Below are 25660 nucleotides of genomic sequence, written 5' to 3' on the forward strand. Positions count from 1 at the left end.
TGGTGGAACAGAGAACAGTCTTGCTGTTGTGGATGACATGAAATCCTGAAGGCTTACAAACAATAAATCAGTTTGGTTAAGTCCAGACTATCTGTTTTAATTCTTTTGAGGACTTCCATCTCACAAGAAGGAGGAAATAATAGAAATATTAAATTTCTAGGTAGAAGGTAGGAGAAGGGGGAGAAAAACAGTCTTCATTTGGAATATGTTGAAATCAGATGTTTTAATGACATCGCTTCTCTTAAAATATTTCATTTCTTCATTTGAGACGTTTCTCAGAAAAGACTCTGTCAACAGTTTCAGTTTTGGCAAATTGGCATTTCCCAGTGGGAGGAAAAACTGGTTGTGATGAAGCCCTGTTGGTTTCAATTCCACAAGACCACTCTCAGGGGTACACATTAGCAGAATAGTGAAGTGTCCCTCCATCATTTAAACTGAGAATCATGCTTTTCTGAGAGAAGCAGGCAAATAAAAGCTCCCGTTAGGAAGAAGTTCAACGTAGTTCATTTGTAGATGTTCCCTGACTCATAATCTACATTCTGGCTCTATTTTTGTATTGGATTTCTTAGGGCAACTGTTCAGACAAGCTCTCCTACTGACTGGTTTTTACATTCACATAGGTTGTTTTGGCAAGTTAATGGGAAGTATAGACTCTTTGTAAACATACATTAATGCAACAGGCAATTAGGGATGTAGGTAATGCAGTGATTAGACTAGGCCTCAGACAGGTCTGACTGTGCATGTGAATAAAAAAGTTGTGATAAGACCCAACAGGAATATGTTAGTGCTCTTTAAGAAGTGAGGATGGACAGTTTTACGGAAGGGTTTTGTCTCGTAGGCCTAACTGCATTAATTTCACTTTAATTCTATTTTAGAGGTGTTTTGGTAGAAAGCTTCATTTAGATTTAGAGGTTTTTGAAGGAAAAAAAACCAAACACAATATTAACACTGCTATTTAAAAAACAAAAAATGCTAACATTTCATGCCAGATCTGGAACCATAATCAAGGATGATAATTATTTTCTGCCAAAACAAATACGTACAAAATCATGCAGGACCTGCAAAGCCTCCAGTTACCCATAGAACTGTATTTCCTGACCAAGATGAGTCTTCATCCATCCATTTCCCATCTCAGAAATAGTGCTTCCTCCTCATGATGACAGTTGCTTTTGGAATAATCAACTTTCCATTCAAGTTTTCCAAAATGCTCAACTGCTGTTCTGCTTGAGTGTTGGTATTTGCGGGGAAATGTTAATTACCCAGACATATTATTTGGCTAATCTGTTTTCAGATGTAACCAAAGATCCAGTTAGTTCTAACTATCAAGAGGGAACTCATAAGCCTATATTATTTACTTATTAAATTTAAGCTAAGGTTTGATCCTGTGCTTGTGCCTGTGCAGGCAGATTTGTGTCCCCAGGGAGCTCATCTGTTGGTTGAGGCAGCAGGACCGGCCTTGTTTCTGATGCTACAGGGAAAAAATGATGCCCTCTGGTCTACAAACAGAGCTGATTAAAAAGAGCCCTGTGCTTAGGGAGAAGCAGGGAGTAATGTTGAGCTCATATGTTTACTCAGCCTAATAAAATGCAGTTTTTTTCTTAACATAGTTCTCTAGAAATCACACTGGTGACTAACCACGGCTTACTCAGATGTGTGGATGAGGTTTTCTTCATTTGTTGCTTTGCATGGAGACTCCCACAGATAGATTACTGATACAGGGCCCGTGCAGTTAAAATGGCACTTCTCCTATTAATTCCACGTGGAAAGTTACAAGAGACATTCCCAAGTCTAAGGATGGAGCTGTGTGCTGCCTTTGCTGTTCAGTTTGCATTTAATCTGAGAGAATTTCATCCTTTAAAGCACACTTCATGAAAGAGAGCCGTGAGTGCCGAGGAATGCATTACAATTCTTGCAGCACTCAGCAATTCTGCTGTGCTCTCAGCACTTTAACACTGAAACAATATTTTGTTACGAAGGTTAAAAATCCCCAAAGTGGAATTTACAATGTGAAAGTAATAGGAAAAGAGAGATGGTAAGACGACTGCTTGGGCCCTTTGCAGGAACTGGATCACAGGACTTTTAGATTCAAGGGTAAATGGGGACATTATTCTGTCTTGGAATACAAAAACATTGTTTTTATGGGAGGAAGAAGAAAGCTTGTTGGCAAAATGTGTCTGCCACGCTTAAAGGCAGCCCTTTACTTTGCTAAATGGATGCATTTTCATGCTTTGTGAATGTGAAGCTAGGCAAGTAAAAGATGGTCAAGGAAAGGCAGGCTTATTTCTGGAGCACATTACACACAGCTGTTTGTACCCTCCCAGCTAAGACAGTACTTCTTTAACTGGAAGGAAAAACGTCATAGCACAGCTAACTGACTCTGCTACTGAAGTCTGTGCCAAAGCAGTCAGGGTGGTGCTACTTGTGGGGCTGCGTTTCCACTTTCTCATGGATCCATCCAGAGTGACTCTGATTTAAATAAAGACCATTGGGAAAGAAGGCCTATTCCCTCAGGCTGTGCTTTACCCAAACCTCCTGCTGAAGGCACTGAACTCTTGAAAAAGGTGAAGGACACAGGATGGTGGGGTGTGAAAGGGTCTGCCAAGGGTGTGTTTACATTTGGAAATAGGCCAGGGATGTTCATGTGTGAATATGAGCTCCTTCCTCGCCTGCTTCATCCACCTTTACAAAGGCGGATAAATCCAAGTGTTTCCTGAACTGTAGAGCTCTAGTTTAAAACAAACAAACAAAAGTACTGGAGAGTTCCAAGTTGGCATTTGTCTCCATTTATCTGAGTTACTCGGGTCCTTGTGGGAGCTGCACGTCAGGGCTGATGTCTGCTGCGGACCTGTCTCTCCCCCACTTGAGCAGCTGCGGTGTGTCAGCCTCGTGTTCTGTTTTACGCTGAATCCTGAAAGCTATTGGTTCCTACAGAAAACTTTCAGAATTTGTTGTAATGGCTTTCCAACGTGCAAAAAATTTCCCTGAAACTTTTGGCTAATGCTGTTTTCAGGATGGCTGGGACAGTAGAGTAGATCACTTAGGGAAACACTGAACTATGAAAAGAAAAACCCTGAGTTATGCTGGTGATGTCCTTTAATCATGACTTCTTGCAAGGACTTCAAACTAGGGAAAACTGTGTGTAATTGCAGATGCTAAAGACACTTGGTGCTTTGATAGCACCTTTCTCAAAGGATTTTTTGTACAGAATGAGTTCCCTTATAATTATAGCCACATGTTTTGTAGATGAGATCACTGAGGTGCAGAGATTCTCCAGACTATGTAGAACTCTGCAGCATGGATAAAACCCAGGTTTCCTGAATAGCAGGTGTGTCTGAAGGTTCCTTCTCCTTGCTTGCTGCAGTGAAAAGTGAGTAAGGCTGAGGGCTGAGCACAGATAGGAGAAATAAATTGCAAGATGCAGCTTTTGTATCCTTAAGCTCCCCAAATGCTTTTTATGCTTAAGGGTGTAACTGTTTTGTGACCGAACTTGCAGCAGAGCAACAGAAGTTTGCAGCTGAATAAGGCTAATTTTAAGTTACTCTTCCTTATCTGTGTCATTTGTAGAGTAAGTTTTAGAAGGTGGCATTTTTATTTGATAGAAGAAGCTGTTAAGAGCTGTGTTGTTATCAACTTGCTTGGCCAGAATCAATTCATCATTGTAATCACCTGCCTCAGGACTCCTTTTTGGTTTGCTTTGCCTTTCTGATTAACTAGATGTTTGTTACCTCAGTGCAGCTTTATAACATGCTTGCTGTTGATTTATTGTTACCTGAGGCTAGATAATTACTGCCTGACAGCAGTTCCTGAGCTTTGCCTATGAAAAACCCGTATGGCAGCCAAACCACACATTTGCACACACACACACAAAAAAAACAACAACAACAACAAAAATAACAGGCAAATGTGCACAGAAATGCATAGGATAGAAACTGCTTTTGGCCCTGCTTAGGGTGGTGTTTAGGACACAGTCTTCTTGAACTGCCACTGTGAGAAAGGAGAAGGCTTACATACGCAGTGAGTGTAAAGTAAAAGCCTTACAACTTCCATAGCCCTGCCAAGATGCACAGCTTGCTGACCAGCTGTTTCTGCTAATGGAAGAAAGCAGAGTGGCTCAATTACGCCGTTTGGGCATGTGTCACAAGTCTTGAGGAAAAACTATTAATCCCTGTGGAAGTCCAAGCAAAGTTTCCTTGAATCAAACGTTCAAGATTTTCCCTTTTCCTCAATACTACAGACTGTTCTTACAGATTCCTAGAGGAGGAGGATCAGGAGGACAGGCTGTTACCTTGTACATAGGAGGCAAGTGCTAAAGTGCTTCTCCTTGGTTAGATCTGCTTTCACAAAGGCATTAGCAGGGAGTTGCAGCAGCTGCTTTTGGTGAGCACAGCCGTAAACACAGCTTTGCAAGGTTAGGCTGATAAAGAATGGAGTATTTTCTTCTTTACTTTTTGCCTCGCTCTTCTGTTACTAATAAACCTACAGTTCTTTCTTGTTTATCATCATTTCAGTTCCAGTGGGCTCTTTTTAGTCTAAACCAGAGAATTCCAAGGGACTAGACAGATGTCTGCCTCTAATCAAAGCAGGACGCGGAATGAGGTTTGCCATCCAGCAAGCCTGCCACTACATACTGAGCACTGAGACTTGGGGCTCATACACCAAATTAACTGACTCAGGATCAAAGCAATCCCATCCTGAGCAACAAATGCTAGCCAGCACTAAGCACGTTGATAGCTGCTTTGCTCAGGGTAAACTGCTTTATAAATAGGCATTTAATTTATTCTAGAGTGGTCAATTCACTTGCTTTTGTGTAGCAGCTCACTTCTCATAGTTTGCAAAGAATTGAGTGAAACAAGTTGTAAGCCAGATAATTGGTCTTATTTTTCTATAGATAGTGACTTCAGAAAAATGCATATTCAGATTTTCTGAAAAGTTTCTAGGCATAAACTTAGAGAAAATAGGTGCGTTAGCATCTCTGATTTTTCATTTCCACTAAAAGTTTGCATGACTGCCATCTGTTTCAATTCTGTGTATCTAGGGTTTCAGCATGCTCCACGTTGCACCCAGGCTTATGCAGAATGCTGTAATAATTTTGGGGAGCTAGAGAAACAGAGGGAACATGGAACATGAAGAGATTTTTGTATGCAGAGTGACACAAACACATCCATTACACCATGTATGCTATGCCAGTGGTCATTTATATTTTCTAAAAGGAAAGTAGCTGGTCAGTACATAGCACTGCATGTGAGCTAGCATCCTGGGCTTCCCATCTTACTCTGCACAGCTCTGCAGTATGGTGCACCTTGTGTGGCCTGAGATAGCTAGCTGAGGTATCTCTGCACAGGACTGTGCTACTACATGCACACCAGCACTAAAATGCAAACTCTCCTTTGAGTCAGCTGACTGTTTGCTGGCTGTCTGGTGACTGCTTTGGTGGGTGTCTAAATACTAATGTGGATAGATAAACCACACTGCCCTGAGAAAGGTTTAACTGTGTCTAGCCTACAGAGAGAGGATGAGAGAGATGTGGATTTTCTTGGGTAATAATTGCTCCAACAAAGACGTCGCTTGCAGAAAGTGCAGTTTGCTCATCTTATTCTCCTGCATGTCCTACACAGCATAACTGTAGAAAAGCTGAGCAAACAAAACTCTCCTCTAACTTGATTTGGAATGATTCCATAGATTTTTTGCTCTTGCACAGGAGAAGGAAAACAGTCCATTTATTTTTATTAATGAAAATGAAATTATAACAAGGAAATAAAAGCATTAGAAGAACTCTTCCAAGTGCCTGACAGACCGAGTTTAGGGACTAAAAACAAACACAACAACCCAAAACAGACTGTCTTGCCAATATAAATCAGGAGTTGAAAATCTGAACTAGTCAACAAGTTGCTGACAGAGACATCCTCAGCTCATCTAACCTTAAGCTCTGTAGGTAAAGACGATGCTAATTGCCAGAGCTGCTGAGGAGGAAATGGAGGGCCAGTAGGGCAATTTCTTTTTGGCTGGAAGGAGCCTGGAAGGTTCCTCATACAGATTCCTCTGCTTCCTCATACAGACACACCTTCTCTAACACTTTCAGCCACCAACGCCCTGTTGCCACCTATGTAGGTGGCACTGTGTACCAATTTACCTGCAAAGGTAAAATGAGGTAAATACAGGAGATGAGGAGAGAGTGAGATGGACAACAAGCACAAGGAAGGGGCTCAAGTACTGGAAGGTCTCTCCTATGCTCACTGAAGCCTTTGGAGCTTTCTGCTGTTCCAGTAATAGCTGTACTGTGTAGCTGCTGCAGCTCCCACTTTTAGTGGAGAAATCTGCATTTTAGCTACAGATAAGCATCAAATTAATTTCTGTAAACTTCAGGCTCATTACTAAAACATCACTTGTTAACATCCTCATGCTCCTTCTCTCTTCCAAGTATCTCATCTCAGCAATCATTGCTCTATCTTTGAAGTTTAGGTCCACTGGGACTTCTCCAGCAAGGCAGTACATCATATTTAATTAAATAAAAATTACTGGGGCAGATGATGTTACTGTTCATTAACTTGTGGGAGAGTTAGTCTCATTGCAGCACCTCTCCTTTGAGTAGATAATGCAAGAGTGCCATATGCCAGAGGTGCTTCAGGCTCCTTAGAGAGAGCCTGTAAGGACATAGGATAACACACTTTCCTCACCTTCAGCAGCTGCATGCTTTACTGAGTTATGAAATAAGCAAGCCATTAAGAGCTGGGCCTTTTCCTCCCATAGCAGTAAAGTTACAAGCAGGGAGTGGGTAAGTAGTTCAATTTATTTATTTATCCTTCCTATGTCTTAAGTCCGTAGCCTAATCACTGTACAGTAACTACATCACTGGCAATCAGCACAAGCAACGCACCTTGGAGCTATGACATGAAAGTAAATGCACTCACCTTGTTAGTCAGAGGTGGACCATCAAGGCATCTCTGCGTGGAAGGTGGCACTTGGTAGATATCTTGCCCTGCTACACCGTGTCCAGTGGGTATTTGGTAAATTCCCTGATTCATATGGGAGGGAGGCACCTGGTAGACAGGGTCCCGTGCTGAGGCATGTGAGCTTGGCACTTGATAGATCTTCTGCTGGTTGAAGGATTGATGTGTCAGTCCTGAATTGGACATATCTTGGCTGGAAGGACTGTCCTGTACCACTGGACCTATCAAAAGCTTCACGCGGTTGCCTGGGACAATGCCTTGCCGGCCATGCAGGGAGCACAGCCACCATCCTTCGAGGCCTTCAGTGTTCTGCTCTATCACGGTCAAAATGTCTCCCTTGCGGAAGGCCAACTCTTCTGCACATTCGGGGACATTATCATAGAGAGCTCTTGCCATAAGATTCTGTGGAAAAAGATGGAGAAGAAGAACAAATGAACAAACATAGCAGACTCTCTCCAAAACTTCAAGCACGTTCCAGGTAGAGAGAAGAAAAGAACTGAATTTGACAAAGAAGTGTGTAGGAAACCAAAATAACAAAGAACATGATGCAACTTGACACAGGATTCCTCTTTCCAAAGTTGGAGAAGTGAGATGCTGATGTATTAGCAACTCTGCCAATTACAATCCAGTAATACAGTGTCCAGTGGAAGCTCTTCGAATGGTTTCTTTCTTGATTCTGTCCTTTCCAGCAGAGCACTGCTCTCAGCTCTGAGTGTTCTTGTTATTTGGGGCTTGCAGCCTCGCTTCCCTCCATGGATTTCCCTATTAATGTGTATGATCCATGTATTGCTACAGCTAGCTAGTTGATATTTTAAGTCCAACTTGAGCGAGACTCCAAGTGATATAAACTGTGGATCACATGATGAGGGGAAAAAAACAGCCTAAAATACAACAGAATCTACATCCACTTGAGGTCTGTGAGGTTCAGATGTCTTACTGAGAAGTGCCATGTCTTCTCATGGATTGAACTGGCTCCTTTCCACTCTTGCTGCAGGCCTGTATGGTGTGTTTCAGTTCCAAATTATTAGCCAAGCTTAGGTATTCAGTGGAAAGTAGGCAGGCAGTACATGCTGACATTCTTGGATTCCTCACAAAGGCTGCGAACATTTCATTTCTTGGCTCTGGTGATGTTTCCAAATGTCTTGGCAGGAACTGTTCTATGCCTGCCTGCTTTTTGGTGAAGGCAGTCAGCAGAGACAGTTATAAACTAATTGTAAGCACCTGAAAAAACACAGGGAGCCCCATATCTGGAGCGTTCCAGCTAAAGTATTTGGATGCAAGACACAAACCGAAATGGTGCTAATCCACTGTAAGATAGGATATGCAGCTGTCTTGAAAGTTTATCTATCATAGGGACAGTGGCAAGTACAGGTCAGTGTTTTATCTATCATATTTATCCTCCCTCTTGGACATAGCACTTTTATTTTCTTCTCCACTTGTTACATCTTTTCCTGTTGTTAAAAAATAGTTTAATGATTCCCCATCCTTTCTGTGCTTCATCCATTTGACCATGCTCAGTTCAGTGTTTCTTAAGTGTAGCATACACTTAAGCATACAAACAGGAGGCTGGACGATGGGGTGATTGGTGGGTGAAGAAAGGGAAGTTTGAGTATCACATAAAAGGTAGATGAGTATATTTTTCTCAAGACATGGTATTGAAACAGGGTGTATGAGATCAGTTTTTTCTTCTCTGACTGGGAGATCAGCTTTCAAACATATGAGAAACATTGGCTTTGCCTTTCACCAGCATCATTAAGGAGGTCAGTACAAATTAAGCTCTGGACTCTGGCAGGACTGCCGTTTTGAGCTCAGCACTACGAGCCACAATTCTGAGTGAAGTCTGCTCCATTCATCAATCAACAACACTGAGAAATACACATAGAGAAAAAAAGCACAAAGCAATTTTGCCCATGCCTTGGCAGAACTTCCTTAGCATGGTTAAAGACAGTCGTCCCACTCTTGCTCTCTTGCTGGGCTGAATTTGCTGCTCAGCTGAGCTTTTCAATACGGAAAAGCTCCTGTCTAGTCTGGATATTCAAGTTAATCTCTCATCTTCCTACATTTCTTTTGAATGCATCTTTCACACAAGAAAGCTACTAAGATGACTGGCTGTGTAACTGACCACTTTAAACAGGGCTTTTGCAGAGAATGGTGTTTAAAGGAGAACGAAAAACACAGCAGGTCCACAAAATGAGCAGGCTACACTTACGATAAATGCTTATTCTCCTATACTTTGTTGGTTTAGGGTATTAAAAATGCCCGATTAGCTTCTACATCACAGCAGTTCTCAGAACAAAGAATGGGACGGTGGTACAATTAGAGCAGATGAAAGTTCCCATGTGAATTTTTTTTTCCAGTTGCTCATTATCTCTGTCCCAGTGACCTTCTGGCCACCTGGCATACAGCATGTTAATACTTTCTGGATGCGTTTCAAGAACTTTGCTGCAAATAGCTTCAGATTCTTGTTGTCAGAGTTAACTTGGGCACCAGCATGTGAATTATACTAATTGGTTGCTGCTTGTTTCACAGCAATTTTCCCAAAGTCTTTTGAATGGTCATGTCACCAGCATCAGTCACTGATGGAGCAGAAAAGTAGGCTAAATATTTCTCCATGTAAGCACTGGGACCAAAAACAACACTGCTTCCTTGCCAATTACACAGTGCTCGTGCTAAGCAAACCTCCTGTGCTGAGTACTTCCCTGACTCTATTCTTTCTTCACACGATTTCTCAATGCAAGCTGCAGAAACAGTGTCACAAATGTTCTCATTGGTCGGCATAGTTGGCCTTCAGGAATAAAAAAGCAACACAAAACAGTGACCACAGAAGGTCATCAGGAAAGCTTCTGAAAACCACAAAGCTAACGTTAACCTGCTGTGGCAATCGAGCAGGTGGTCTCTGCTTCTCTACATGCAGAAAGAAGTTCCAATCAAAGACTCTCCTCAACACTTGCAGGCTTTATCTGCCCACTGATTTGACAGGCTTGACTAACCTTGGGATACTGCAGGCATCTGGTCACATCTCACAGCATACCATTTGGCTCAGACACTGCAGAGGGTGTCTTAGTTTCAGCTGGAACTGAATTGTTTCCTTCAGAGTGTCTGCTATGATGCTACATTTTTGGTTCTCAGAGAAAAACAACATTGATAGCATTGATAGCACACTGATGTTTATAGTTTCTGCAAAGCAGTGCTGTACAGAGCCAAGGCTGCTCTCAGCAAATGGCCCAAGGAGCTGAAAGGTTATAGGATTAGGACAGCTGACTTGAACTGGCCAAAGAGACAATCCATGCCATCTGACATTATGCAAAAGGAGTTCTGAAGGGGGTGGGAGCTCATCTTCTCTCTTCTACTGCTAGGGGAGTTAGCTGGGCACTGGTCAGGGGGTGGTAAGCAATTGCTTGTGCATCACTTGTTATATGCATTCATATATATATATATGTATATATATATATACACACACATATATAGTCATGTCTATTATGCTTTTCCCTTTCTCTGTCTTAGTGAATAGTTACAAATATCTGGAATTATCTGGACTTGCCCTTAGAGGCCTGGTTCTATTGCTCATTTATCTGTGAAGCACCAAATAAGCACTAACATGTAAGATGACAAGGCAAAGGCACAGCAGAGATCTTTCTTGCACGACCAAGTGCTAAAAGCCCTCAGCCATTTCCTAAAGAAACTGGCAACAGAGAAAGGGCTGATGAGAATCTTGTCCTGGAGCTTGTTTATGCAAATGTAAAATTGCACAACACACCCTTTATATTTTCAATATAAGAAGAAAAAGGGAAAAAAAAAAGAAAAAAGAAAAAAAAGGATGTCAGATTCAGAGCTACAGATTCAAGTTCTGTAATTTCAAGGGAGAAACAATCCGATCCTAGGTAAGGATAACCTAGGCTGTGCCACAGAAATCAGCCAAGCTTCATAAAATGAACTGAAGAGCTGTTACAGCCTTCTTCTAGGAAGATGAAGGATGGTCCACCTAATGAAATGCTGCATGCAGTTGTGCTCTCTTTGAAAACTGAAAGCACCTGTGGTCCAACTACAGTTTTGTTCCCCTGAGCCTTGTGTCACAGAAGCCACGCTTCAGTTCAATGACAGCTTTGACTTTCTTTGACTGGAAAGATTCAGTTTGACTTTTGAATCCTCGTGTCTTGTTAGTAATACTGCAATGTTTGAAAGCCTAACACAAGGTCAAGCTCCCTCTGTGTTAACATTCTGTACAGACAAAACAGACGCACAAAAATTCAACCTAATTTTTTTAATTCTATCCCTAGGTCCATTAGTTGGATCTAAAACCAATATGAGCCTACAGATCTGTTAGATGAGCCCTGGAAAGCATCCTCTCTCCCAAACTTACAGGAATCAATGGCTGTCATCCCTGCAGCTGAATAAAAACACATGAAAATACCCTGAAGAATACGATCTGCTTTGGCTAGCCTTCCCTGCAGCCAAGGGCACTGACAGAACTCTGTTCTTTGTGGTCTGAAGGATGAAAAAGCTGCTTGTTAATGAGGCTGAGCGGCAGAAGAGGGAACGGCTAAAGAGAGCGGTGGAAACATCTACACTTTCTCTTAGAGTAAACACAGCCAGTGACGTGGGTAACAAGAACGTGTGAGGTGCACGCAGCCATGCAAGTAAACACGGGAATAATAAATGACACGCCATGAGATTAAACACAATGGTCTCCTTAAGCCTGAGGGCTGCGGTGCCAAGCTCCTCGCGCAGGGCTGCCTCAGCCAGCACTGCCATCAATGAGCGCTCATTCATGGGAAAGGTTCGGCCGACCGTGAGCTCAAAGGAGTTCAGTCGCTTCCCTGAGAGGTGCAATCTGAGGACGTTCCATACAGGGCTGTGTGTTCTGACTTCTATTCTGGTGGTTGGTTGTTTTTTTTTTTTTTACTTTTTCTTTAAGTATTGCTTCTTAGGCATACAGTTTATGTGAAAATAGAACCAGGGAAGTCATCTTTTCTCTTATCTGAAAAGAGGTGGGACCCCTTATTTCTATTTTTGGACAAACAGCTTCTTAAAATTCCAAATGGCATCTCTTCTAAGTTAAGATAGCTTAGGAAAAGGAAGGAAGAGAGCAACAAAAGAAGGAAAGCTGGGAGAGACACCCTGAAGGAGCGGCTATGCACAAACCAGTATCTTTGTCTCGGCTGAATCACTCTGAATTCACCATCACAGAGTATTTTTGTACAGATTCTTGTCTCCTTTTGGTTTTCATTATCCCTTGCTTCTGCTTTAGGTTTCTTTAAAGCAGATCATAGCTATTAAAGCATTTATATATCCTTCTATGGTTGCAGGCCTAACAGTAATGATTTGCCCTTGAGAAGGAATGCGCTAAACATCCAATAGAGAGCTACATTCTGAGAGAAACCACTTGACTACAAGCAGTATTGGTGGAAGAGGGTGAAATTCATGCTCTATTGCACCTTCACATGAGAGAGCTTGACTGCAAGAGCCACTGGGCAGCTTAACATTTGTGCTTTTAAGTTCCTGTCTCCGTTCCTACTTCTTGTCTCCGACACCGAAATAAAGAATCTGCTGTTCTGTGTTAGCAAGGAAAGAACCTGTTCATGCATGGTAGGTTACAGGGCTAGCTCAGTAAGCAACCTTCCACAATGCTTATTTAATACAAATTGAGATAGGTCAGAATAAGCCACTCTGCCTTGGAAAATGTCTTTTGCTGGTCTCCTCAAATAGGGAACAAGACAGGTTTTACATTTACATGGGAAATGGACTGCAAAATGGTCCCTTGCTGCTTGCTGGTAGCAGCCCACAGGCTGGTAATAGCTGATTGTCAGCAGCAAGCTGGCTGCAGGTACTTTGTTTTATCTTAAGTCAATAGTTACACCACCGAGGAAGCAAGAAATGCTACCACAACTTGTATGAAACGGCTTGCTGCAGCACCGGGGTGCTGCTGTTACCACAGTTACAGGCAGGCAAGCAGAAGGGCTTTGAGAAGCCCTTAGCATCCAGTTCAGACTGTGGTTCTGAACTTCAAGGACTGAGCTTCCTTGGCTCATAGCTAAGGACCAAAGAGGGAGCCTGGTTGCAGATGCTCAGCGTCATAACATTTCAGACAAATGCCACGGTTGCAGTTTTTAGGCTCTCTCTTGCTTTTTTCCTCCTAAGAAAACAAGCTTGCTTTTAGGGCAGACACTTTTCTGGTTAAGTGTTACTAGCCAAAATAATTATGAGTCCTGTTGGCTGGAAATTAAGGCAGTTTTCCATGTACAGATTTGGAAGATTGACTTTACAGCTAATGAGAGAGCAAGCTAGGAGGCAACAGCCTGAGCAGAGCCCTAATAAGGACTGTTCTTCCACCCTGAATATACTCGTGGTCTGGTCCTGTGCATTTCTGGAATGGAGGCTGCCAGTCATGCTAGAGTATGCCAAGCTGTCTGGAAGTTGTGATGTGGAAAATCTTGGGTCTGCAGAAGGGAAAGGCAAGTGTCTTATTTCAGAGATCCACTGAGCTGTCCCAGCTCTTCTGTCTGGCCTGAACTGCAGAGTTTGCTCCAGGCTGCTTTTTGTAGTGCCATCAGTTACGCAGTAATGCTAAGAAGTGGGAATGTCCCCTCCTTAATGCTTCACAGTGGGGTAAACCAAAGAGGGTGTGATACCTGTCACACTTTGGCTACACACAGTTTATGCAGGCACAATATTGCAGCCAGGAGGGGTGGCAGGCAGCTAGGTCTTGGGCACTTCATTCTCCCCCTCAAAATGCTGAGGTAGTCGATCAGTTTTTCCAAGATAGGGATTCAAATGTTAAGTAAACACACGAGAGACCAAAAGCTCTCAGCTCCAAGGACATTTTTGTTTCACCATAGCTATTCCATTTTAAGCAAATAGGAGACATCGGTGTGTGCAGGTTTTTGCAGGCAGTCAGCAAAGTACTTTGCAAAACTTTGCTTCTCTGGGCAACCCATTCTTGTGCTTCCCCACCTTCTGAATGAAGAGTTTCTTCCTAACACCTAACCTAAATCTCCCCTCTTTTAGTTTAGAACTATTCTCCCTCTTGTTCTATTGCTATCAGACACCACAAAAAGACTGTAAGTTCTCCTCAAGCTTCAGAAGGCCACAATGAGGTTTTCCCAGAGACTTCTCCAAGCTGAACAAGCCCAGTTCCATCAACTTATTTTTTTTTTTTTTACAGGAGAGGTACTCCAGCCCTCTGATCATCTTAGTGGCCTTCCTCTAGATGTACCATAAATACCACTGTATCATATAAGACCTGTGCAGTGCATGGTGAGAATTCAGGGGGAGCTCAGCAGAGGCAGAGACTCCTCCTCACCTTCTGCTTACCCTCTTTGCAATGGGACCGAACAGGCCTTAGCTGGCCTAGAAAATGGCCTGCCTGAGGCAATGTACTTTGCTCAGCATCAGGGAACACCCATGAGATTCACAGACTGCCTCCGTACTGTCAGACCACCCACTCTGTTTTGGAGCTATCATAGAAGGCAGATCTGGTTAGTGACAGCACAATTTACAGTGAGGCGGAGCAGTGATCCACCGATCACGTATCCTGATGTTATTCCCCTGTCCTCTCGAGTTTCTGGAATGCTGAAATCCCATTTTCTTTGCTCTTTCTGGGAATGCAAAACACATCCCCTGACCTCTTACATTCAAGACCTGCTGATATTTTGGGAAACTCCACCACACCTAACTCACAGTTTTCTGTATGGTATAACCAGTTTCCTTTCCCCCCACCCAAGGAAGGGTGTGATCTAGCTCCATGACTTTAAAAAGCCTTTTCAAATCTGTCTGAGGGCTGTGTGCCTTCTGTGACATCAACGGGAAAAAAAATACAAGAAGAAGGGAAAAAATAAAGCATGCAAACAATAGACTCGGTGTAAATATGATCTCACTGTGATTAAACCACAGTACATCAAAATCAAAGAGCATGTGGAAAACCTAACCTCCTTCCCTCAGGCAAGCAATTAAAAACTTACTGAAAGGAGACTGGATGATGAATGTGTAAGAATTGAAGAAGCAAAGCAGAAGGGAAAAAAAAAAAAGAGAGAAAGAAAGAATGCAAAAACGTGTGTTTTGAGTTCTCAGTTTTACATTTTCTGGCGCTGGTGAGCAGCCTTCTCCCAGACAAATTTTCCTTAAAAGAAACCCCTGCTCCCAAGTTTAACCCTTCCATAGACAGTGCCTTGGGGAAACAATCACAGCTCAACTCTTGAGAAACCACAACTGCGTAGCAATGAGACTTCAGTGCTCTTGCAGGCTTTTGTCTGATGTCTTTGACTTTGGAAACTATGATTTATTCGTTTTACTGCTAAAACTGAACCAGGAGGTGCTCCTCCCATCTTTCTCCTAAAGTCTCCTCCGCAGAAGGGAAAGCCAGCCTTCCCTGTAACTTTACCATCACTCACCAAGGTCAGTACAGAGTAGCTGCAACTTGTGGTGATGCCCTGAGAGTCCAGGTTGCCAGCAACACAGCAGGGGACAGGAAAGCAAATCTGATTGCTGGTCAGAGGGAGGGCAGGAGGGCCTGGTTAGCAGATGAGGCACAGGTCCCACCTGGTCTTCACCGGACCACTTGCTAAAAGCCAACAAGATCCCAGTACAGCTCAATTTTTGGCAAGCTGACATTTTCTAGGGAAGCAGTTCCCTAGAGATGCAAGCAAGGGAGTGTGTTTTGGCTAGTAATAGTTACCATGCTTATTCTCAAATTGAAATAAAACTTCATCTGTGTTCTCAACTGCATGAGAGAACGGTTCATGTGAAGGGCTGCAAATGAGAGGAAGAAGGATAAGAAAGGAGAGAGGGAAAAAATGAGGCTATATCAGCTTGTAAACAGGCCTTTCTATAATAATAAAATGCTTAGGGTAATAAATCAACTTTTATCTGAATGTAAAGTCCCTAGGACAAGGGCATTCATCAACCTACTACTGCAAACTGCATGCTAAGCAGGCAATGTACACTTCTAGAAGCTTTGCACTTAACTCTTTGAATTAAAAATAATAATAATAATAAATCCTTGAAGAGAATCACAGAATTTTCATGAGCTGTGCTTTCTTCCCACTGCCTACAAGTAAGCCAGACTGGAGGAACTGAAATCCAGTCCTAAGATGGCTCAGCATTTTTTGAGATTAGTTGTGATCAAATGATTCACATTATTTCATCTGCTGAATTCTTCAGCTCTGGTGTAAGCAGTCCTGTTTAAGAAAGGGCTTCTGATGTGTTGACTGCATTTCTGTAGAGTTAAACCCACTCTAATTATTTTTCCTTTTCCAGGCAACATAATCCATTCTGACTGCCAACGTAGCACCTTTAGAACAAATATAAAAATGGAAAGGCAGGAATAGGCTTCATCCCTACAGAGGAAACAAATATGTACAGCTTTTGTCATGCTATGCACTTGAGTTACTAGGACTGCAAACTACAGCTTTAGCAGTTCTGGTTCTTGTCAAACACAAGCTGTGTCCAAATCTGCTGTGGAAAAATGAACTCCTTAAAATTAAGACAGTTTCCACTACTGTAATGTCTAGACCAATAGGCAAAAGAAAAAGGTCACTTGCCAAGAGTAGCCTGTGATAGGCAGCAAAACGCAACGGCTGTACTCTTTACTGCTGTAAAGAGACCCAGCTTCTCTGATATGAGAGCTGCAGCCATTTACAGGCAGCAAGGAATACCTTTAAATGCAGCTTTACTTAGCAGTAGTCTCACTTACAAATATTTATGGCGTGTGTTCAGCAATATTTGTTTGGCAGTACGGTCCCAGAGGACTGTCTGATTAATCCTGCTGCAGACCTACTAGAAAAGCATACTTTGGCAGTCAGAATACTCTTGTAACAGATGAATATTCACTGCTTTCCTGGGTATTCAGAGAGCTTGTATTCCATCAAGAAGCATCTTATAAATGGCTTTCAAATTTATAATTCCTAACACAACTGAAAGTGGGCTCTTAGAAAGACAGATCGTCTCTCCAGAAGTTCACCTAATATCTTTAGTAATGGCAATGAAACCCCATGCCTCAATCACGTTTTTCTACCCTACACAGGCAGATAGTTCACAGATAGGACACCTGACTTGCCCAAAGCTGGCCAAAGAAGCCAAACAGATACACCCCATTCCAGTAGTTGAGTGCAGAGGTTGTGTGCGAGTCAGAATTTCCTCATTTCAACTTTTACTCAGGTCACTCGCCACACCTGACCCTAATGCAATGACTCTGGTATTTGTAATGTTGAATTGCCTAGTGCCTGTTGCTTTACAACCAAATAAACTTTTCCTGAGACACCACACGTAGGAGGTTCAATGTTCAGTGATAAGATATCAGTACAAGTACAATCTTTTCTAACCCTGACTGTTACCGTGCTAAAGATTACGAGATTCCAAAGGTGATGCTTTACACAGCTCTAGGAACTGTGGTCCAGCTGTTAGTACTGAGGTCACTGTAAAACTTCCAGACTTCTCCAAACGCAAGCCTGCATAGTGCAAAGTGGTGGCTGTTGGCTTGGAAGGGCTGCAAAACTTTCCTTCTGCACTTGATTTTTTTTTCCTTTGCAGGCGATGTTTCCATGACACCTTGCCATTAGGCAGTTCTCCTGCTTTCTGACCTGGCAGAGCCTCCTCTGATCAAGTCTTTGGATGGCATGGCATTGTTTGGAGTAATTAATGTAGTGTCAACGCGTCTCAAAGCAAAGTAATAGTCCAATGTATCTGCATTCTTTAGTAGACACTTAAAAGTGAAGTGAAACCCCCAGATAAGCAAACACCCAATGCCTCTTATAACATCTAGGGTTACATTGATTTGGAACGACCGAAAAATACAAGGAAGACTGTTCACATGGCAGTTCTGCTTCCCATCTTGTACAAGGAACTACTGGACAGAGACAAACTGGACAACTAGTTCTTGATGAAACAGACTTACTAATGAGCAGCTGTTAGCGTAAAAACACAGAAGTTCAGAAAACATTCAAAAAAACCCAAACTGCATGCTGCTGTCATCTGTAATGCTTAGTCATGGCTCTTCTCCTTCCTCTAAAACAGGTCCTGTAACATCTCTAAGCCTCTTTCTCCACTTGTAAAATGGAATTAACAGCATCTTGCTACCCTATGAAGTCTTTGGGACTGCAAACAAATTCCGTCATGAGTTTCTCAAATATTCTGAGATATCAGGCCAAACACCTCTCTCAAGTATGCAAATACCTACCTGACCCTAAACTGGAGACATACAAAGCAGTCCATAAGTCAACTGGACAGCGAAGAGCAGCAATCTGAAAATGACAGTGATTTTCCATTCATCAGGAAGGAGCCATTCCTACTGCTACTTAGTGCTGCTGATGCTAAATGCCACCTGGCCTGATCCTGCCAAACTTTGTCCATCACCCTCTGTACACACACAGCAGAGAGAAAAATCATGAAGCTTGCATTGTAAATTCATGACTGTAACAAAGGCAGCTTTCAGTTTGCCGGTTTGTTTCTCTAATATGTTTTTTTTTCCGAGGTTTTACAGCTCCTATTTACTTCTAGGTTTGATTGTCACTCTGTGATTGCTGAGATACCAAGGAAAGGGAAAAAAAAAGAAAAAAAAAAAGGAAAACAAAGAGGACTGGTTAGTAAAGTACAGGCAGTTCTTTTCCCTTTACATGGCCCAATGCTTAAAGTCTTTCATTGCCAGGGTTACAAGCAGCTTTTCACAGGCATTTCTGGTTGGGAATATAGTATTTCTTCCCAGTGACACTATTTTGTTTGTCTTGGCATGCAAGCATTGTAATCAAGTCTATATATTACAGCACTGTGCCTAAGCACAAATGGCAGGCATTTCAAGCCCTATTTACTTAGGTTTCTTCCTTGCCCAACAAATTATCTAAAAATAGATAATCAAGACCTCATACTTTACATCTACGTCATTCCTTTTGGCTTAAGTGAGGTAGGAATGTAGTTGTTCTTTTTCTCTCCTCTTTCACCAACTGTTTGGAAATTTCAGTAAACAGATCAATCTTCCTTCCTCCTTTTCCCCCCTCTTTTTTGTCTCATTTGTGAACAGCCAGCAGGCCACAAAAGCCTTGTTATGATAATGCTCCCGTCCTTTTGCTTGTGTTACACTTGTATTACCAGAGACAGGACATAGAGTTACCAGGCAGAGAGAACCTCTCTCATCCATGAAATCTTTTCGATCACAGTTACCCACAGATATTTCTGTTCCTACAAGCTGCATTTCAGCTGTAACTGCTTCATCCTTGGAATCACAGTCAGGGTTTGGTTCCAGAAGGAGTGGATTCCACCTTCCAAATGCAAGAATTCTGGAATGGCATCCTGTGAGAACTCGATGGGATGCAACTTTGTGGTACATGGAGGCCATCATCAAATGAGGAAGAGCTCAGGTATTGCCATAGTAGAGCAGCACCCTACAGGAATTAGTTTCTGAAAGTAGCTTTCAGCCCAGTAGGACTAAGAAATGCCAACAACCAACCCGTATGTATTTGTTGTGCTCAACAGTTCCTATCTTCCCATGGCTCACTTAAAATAACTTTGTATTCTCCAGCATTTAATTTGAACAGCTGAACAGGCCCTAACTTGGGGTCAGTTATGTCCTTGGTTTACATTCACATCGTCAATGAATTTCACACAGTGTGCAGAAGATAGAAGCGTACAGACATCTAAGGTTAAATTCTGAACTTGCTGAAATCCACAGGAACGTCTCACACTGGCTTTCGGGGGACTTGGTCTTGAGTATTCTCTTAGAAGAAAGTTTAAAGAGTGGAATGAAGAATAAAAGAACTTTGGGTGAAAGAATCACAGAATTGTAGGGGTTGGAAGGGACCTCCAGAGATCATCAAGTCCAACTCCCCTGCCAAAGCAGGTTCCCTACACCACGTAGAACAAAGAGAAGGAACAAGTTTTCATAACATTTCTGAGTGAAAAAGGAGAGAAGATACAGACTTAATAGCAGAAAAGAACTGCAGACCAGAAATGACCCCCGGTTAGTCACACTGAAAGTAAAGACAGTAGTGCTGGAGAGATGCACTCAGGGTCTCCCACACAAGCCAGTTCCTGATCTGCCCAACTCTTACAGTAAGAACCTCAATCAGTTCAGTAAATACGGCCTTATCTCATAGATTATCACAATGAAAGTCAAGAATGACAGCTCCCAAAGTAGTGCCACCTGGAGAACACTCAATGCCGCACCTGGACGCTATGTCACCTCTGAAGTGCTGGCATGTTCCCAGGCACGACATGATGTGTTCTGTTCCTTTATTTTCTGAATAGAAAAGCGCAAGACTGTTGTTTTCCCATGGAAAAAATGAAGACAATAGAGAAAGAAAATAAGAGAGACTGAATGAGCAGGTATTTTGTTTATGTTACTCCAGGGGTAAGAAGTAGATCTAATGATGTTTGTCCTACTTAAGCAGAGTAAGGAGCTACTTCACATTTCCCAGGGAAAGTAAACACCCTTATCTGACAAGGTTTTTGAGGCCCAAACTCTTCCTGTATTTAAGGCTTGCTCTTTCTTTGCCCTGTCTTGAATTACGTAATCACTTCCTCAAACCAAAGTGTTCATTCCAACCAGACAGGGCAAGGGAATCATTGCATAGCGGGGAGGACTTGGACATTTTAAACCACTACCTTATTAATTCCTATTCCAGCAGTGTCACTGTGCTGTGTAAGAAGTGTGATCCTACAGCGTAGGAAGGATGGATGGTGACAAGACAAGTCAGAAAGCTGTTATGACTAAGTAGGACCATTATTTTGCCATTGAGACGCAAGTGTCACTCAGTCACTGACAGCTGGAACGCATCTCACGATGTCTGCACTGACAGCAACACGCTGCTCTATTAGTCCCAGTTGCCTGATGCTTTGTGGTAAAGCTTTCCTAACCAGGTACGGAGTCTGCCTGAAGCAATCTGAGGGGCAGAGGAATTCGATCTCAGCCTTGAAATGAATCGGCTGTCTGCATCTTATACAAATCCCCTTTCCTGATCATTCTTACCACTGAGCCGCCGGCAACTTTGAACACGACTTCTGAGCTTTCCAAGTTCGGGTCTGAGAGCTCTGGAAAGTTTGGGCTGAGCTCAGAGACCCAGGGCAGAGCTCCTACGAGATGCGTGTGCCTGCATCTCTTTAACCCAGCGTCGCAGGGATGCGAGCTCTGCCCAAGTTCAGCCAGAAGACGGGCTTTGCTTCCAAAATCTCCGAGTCTGTAACATGTGTGACACTGCTCCGCCACATCTTCATTGATGCCAGAGTTATTTTTGGCGGAGAAAGGAAGGTTTTTCCTCCCCTCCCCTTTTTTTTCCAATCGCATAAGATTACGGTATGTCTGCATGGTAATCTAATGCGATCTTGCCCAGACGGCTTCACGTAATTTTAGGGATAAACTCTCCACTTCTGCGTCTTCTGAAGAAAAGTCCAGGAAAAGGTCCAAATCCCGGCTTTTATTTAGCGGTGGAAAGAGGGAGAAGCTACCCGTTCGCCCAATTCTTTTCAAGTAACGAATTGTATCGTTTTCGTCAACGGACCACCCCGACAAAAGGGGATAACCAGCTCACAGAAAGGGAAGCAGCACCACCTGCCCCGGTCACCGCACACACAGCCCTATTCCAGCCAGCACCGCCGAAAGCAAAGCCCCTTCTCTCACCAGCCGAGCGCCCCCTCCTCTCCCCGCGCTCACCTTGTACTTCATGGCTGCGCTCCGGGACGCCCCACCGCTCCGCGCTCAGCGCCGCATCGCCAGCGCTTCTCCCCGCCGCGCCGTCCGCCCCGCCGCCAGGCTACCCCGCTCATTTGCATAGCGCTCTCCCGTTGGACGCTCTCGGAGAGGCGGCCCCGCCCTCTGCCGCTCCCCCGCGCTGCCCCCTGTCTTTCTCGCGCCGAGCGGAGCGGGTCGGGCCGGGGCTGCCCGCCTCGTGGACGGGGCCGTGTGGTCGTAAAGCCGAGGCGGCTCGTGCTGTGCGCGAACAAAAGGCCTCTGTCTGTGGCACCCGAGCCTCTGCCTGTCGCCGGCAGATCTCTGGTCTTTGCGAGGCTCAAAGTGCCCCGGAAGCGTCCCTCAGAATTGGTCTTGCTTGCCACTGGGGTCAAAACGTCCAGCGCTCGCTTTGCGCGAGAAGAGCCGCGTGTTTAAACTGCAGTCAGACGCCGGAGGACGGATGGCCTCAGCCGCTTCACTCATCTCGAGAAGGCCACTGGGAAATGAATTGTCTCCTTTTTGCCCGCGCTGGCCCTTAGCCAACATTTCTAGGTCGCAGATGGACTCAAGACTATTTCTAGTGGCCTAAGGACAAACAGCAAAGAATAATCTTCCACTACCGCACCGCAAACATAACTTCATTCCATAGCACAGTGATATCCTTAAATTCTTACGCGGCTAATCCTCTGGAGAGGGATCCTATTGCTGAAATGGCTTCAGAGCTTGCAAAGAATGCAATACTTTTATCTGTAATCTCCTTCTCCGCTCTGTCGTTCCACGATAAAATAAGCACTATACAAGTTCACTGATGTTTCTTTTTCGGTACTGTTTTCTTGCCTGCACATGCCCTGATAGTTCATCAAGTATGTGCTCTGTGACCATGGTCCCTATGCAGTGCCATGGCTTTGCTGGCTCCTTGGCCTCACATTGTCTGTTTACACTCTTCTGAGTGTATAAAAAAAAATGTCTCCTAGGGTATTTGTGCAAAGGGCAGAGAATGCAATGGCTAAAGTGGTGGCGCGGTGTTGGACTGGCACCCGAGTCCCATTCCCTGAATAAAGACTGTATAATGTGACAGCCACCCGTTCTGGCACCGTTATCACGAAAATGAATGCATTAAAGGATGTACGAGCGCATTAATAAGGACTGGGTAAGTAGTAGAGACAAAAGCAAGAAAAGTAGAATTATATTTCTGACTTCATCTATGTTTTTATGCAGAGTGCATGTGTTTTCCAGTCATCCCACCAGTGCTGATACTTTTCATGTAATTGGTGTTTTCCCTTTTTATGGAGGGCCTTACAATCAAACTACAAAACCTATGCACAATCGAGAAGCTGTGCCTCCTGCTTTTGTTTTAGCTTGTATTGCTTTTGATGTATTTGAAGTGTCCCTGACTGATTTTAATACGAGGTAACAGGTGTGTGAATGTAAAATTCCGGCTGGGTTGTTCCCTTGTATTTACTGTTTTGCGCGTATTGCTCTCCACAGCTCACATTGAAAACTTCTAATTAAATGGTATGGTACTGTAATGAAATTTTAGGCATCATATCCCAAAAGTGATTGATGCTGACAGCTATACATTATAATCGTAATTAGTATTTTACAGGGAGGAAACAAGATTGCCATCTCACACCGCCTCCGTGGTAAAGCCCCGCTGCTCGTTTGACTCACGCGTCCTCCCTCTCTCACCTCCTCCATTTACAACCACAGCTTTTCTTTGCTCTTTGAGTGGGTCTTCAATTTCCCCAAGGTGAAATACTCCCTCTGAGTTACATGTGGCAGAGCTCGCAGCATGGCAGAGCTCCCCGGTCTATCGTGAATATCAGGAATTAGATATACCTTGAAAGAGAGATTTGTAAATATGATCCTGTAACCTTGGCGTGTTACTATAGAAAGTGATGATTGTGGAAAGTACACGCCTGTGGTTAGTGCAAGCACTTTGCTTTCTGCGACGACCTTGTTGACGGTTGATGCTTTTACTATGTAATACTGTATTTCAGACACAGTCTTGGAAAGTTTCAAATTGGTTGCCTTGGATAATCAGCTAAATTATACAATGGAACATGCTGGCGAGGAAGCCAAGACCTGGCTCTGCTGATGTCTGTGTTGTAGAGGCAGCTTGAACGATGCTGCCAGGATTTATAACGATGGGGCCCTATTGAAGTTCTCAGGAGGGCAATTCATGTAATGTGTCTTTTTGCTTCACAGCCCAGCAGTGAATTGAATCACTGCCTCATATTTTATGCTGCTGCAGTTTCAGTGGAGTAGTAAATAGGTTCTGTGACTTTGCCTTGTGCCTGCATCAATGGCCTTTGTTTCTTTGCTTTTGCTGAGGGCAAATTAATATTACTCTCTACTCATTCGGGCAACCCAGTGTCCTCACACACCACCCTGGTGAGCTTATTACTTGCTTTATTGCTTGCTGTGCCACTGTTTGGAGTCCTCTCTGTGCCCTCCAAACTTCCAGCTGAGTGTATTTGAAGTGGCTGGGGATCGTCAGCAGGTGAAATGGCCCTGCAGCCAAAGGGGTGCTTGGCCAAGGTCTGTGCTTACCACAGCCCTCAGTGCACAACATGAAACAGAGCTGTGGGCCAGGCTGGGAGGGGAACAGCCACTGAAACGAATCAGCCAGCTATCACCCTGTGACAACTGATAGGAGATGAACACGAGACAGATATCCTGCTCTGAAAGGTTACTGAAACAAAACTCCCTTGTTCTGCTTTCCCCATGACACAACCTAGGAAAAGAGAGGCACAGCAGAGTGTCTCCCTCACAGTTGAGAGAGCCTTTTCAGGAAGGGTCTGTGAGCCTGGTGTTTTGGAAGAACTGAGTGATCTTTTTTTTTCCTGCACAAAGCCAAAGCTCTCCTTTGGTTCTTGTGCAGCATCTGCATCACTTCTTGCTGTGATACTTGGCCAGGGGATTAGGATTAAAATTAATTTAGTTGTAGTATCACTGCACTTCATGAACCAAGGAGAGCCTTGATAATCAATCTTGATTCTATCACCTGTATAATACTATGCAGAATGGTTCAGCTGGTATTCAGTGGACAGAATTCCTTCAGTATAGAACAGTTTTGTATACAGAATGGTGGAATTTGCTTGTTTGGAGAAATCTATGAAAAGAAGATGAAATGCTGTTTCCTGAAAAGAAAGTTGACAAAAATTCACCACTGATGTGGGCTGGGTTCTATGTCTGTGTGGACAGAAAGGCTACTGCTCCCATCTTAGGAGGAAATAATGAGAACAAGACTCAATTCTCATCCAAAGAAGGGAATATTTCGCATTTCAGTAGATCAAAATAAAATCTGCTCTGTTTTCCTCTGACTAATGAACGAAATCTTTTCAAGCAAGCGGTTTATTTCATGTAGCAGAAGTCTGTCTTACGGCACAAGGTTAGACAGTGATCCTTGCCATGATCAGATTTAAATGCAAAGCTCAGATTGTGGAAGAAAAAATGTTAGTAAAACATGTTAATTAAAAAACGTTAACTATCTTTTTAAATGGGACTGTACCATTCTGCTTAAGTTGCCTTTAAACTGCAGCATGAGTTCACTTGCCTTGGCTTATAATTCTACATTTCCTTTAACATTTATGAACTAATCCTACAGGCATCCCACATCTTTTTTATAATGAAGCACAAAAGCTGCTGACATTCTCAAGAAGGGCATTTTTTGTGGTGTTTCTTCAGGAATTGCTCGTTTAACTCTGTAAGTCAACCATCAAGGCCTTGCTTATTGAACCTCCTTCAGATAAAGAGAATAAATGCAGCCCCCTCTGTCCCCTCTATTTTGCTTCAAATGCCATCCAGAAAGAAACACATCGGTGTCCTCCCACCCAAAAGATTTAAAACTGAATCCAGCCTTTGTTAGCCTGAGAAATCATGGAAGGCAATTGTGGTTTAGATATTCTGGCACTGGGTTATCACTAAGCTACCAGCCTGATCCAGTGAACAAAAAAAATTCAAAATCTATTCCAGTTTAACATAAAGTATGAAAGTAAATACTGCTACAATTTCCACTTGTTATTTGAACCAGGCAGTCAGGTTCTCAGGAGGAAATGAA

General features: G+C 43.2%; 1 protein-coding gene and 1 long non-coding RNA gene across 4 annotated transcripts in view; one reads left to right on the top strand and one right to left on the bottom strand.

Annotated features, from left to right (window-relative positions):
* Window positions 1-25660, top strand: part of LOC122168567 — a 78317-nt gene that overhangs the window by 20374 nt on the left and 32283 nt on the right. The gene's annotated exons all lie outside the window — the stretch shown is intronic.
* Window positions 1-25660, bottom strand: part of NEDD9 (neural precursor cell expressed, developmentally down-regulated 9) — a 90321-nt gene that overhangs the window by 14751 nt on the left and 49910 nt on the right. The window contains exons 1-2 of one of the 3 annotated variants that reach the window (XM_042833989.1): window positions 21580-21654; window positions 6909-7349 (exon numbers count right to left, since the gene is read on the bottom strand). In XM_042833989.1, coding sequence (XP_042689923.1) covers window positions 6909-7349; window positions 21580-21591 — 453 coding nt within the window. In that variant the 5' untranslated portion in view covers window positions 21592-21654. Of the gene's footprint in view, window positions 1-6908; window positions 7350-21579; window positions 21655-25660 lie in introns of those variants that run through there. The other 2 variants (XM_042833999.1, XM_042834008.1) reach the window with 2 other exon arrangements.

Source organism: Centrocercus urophasianus, unplaced genomic scaffold (assembly GCF_019232065.1).
Source record: "Centrocercus urophasianus isolate 14NV4802_14NV808 unplaced genomic scaffold, USGS_Curo_1.0 seq_11, whole genome shotgun sequence".
NCBI classification, from domain to species: Eukaryota; Metazoa; Chordata; class Aves; order Galliformes; family Phasianidae; genus Centrocercus; species Centrocercus urophasianus.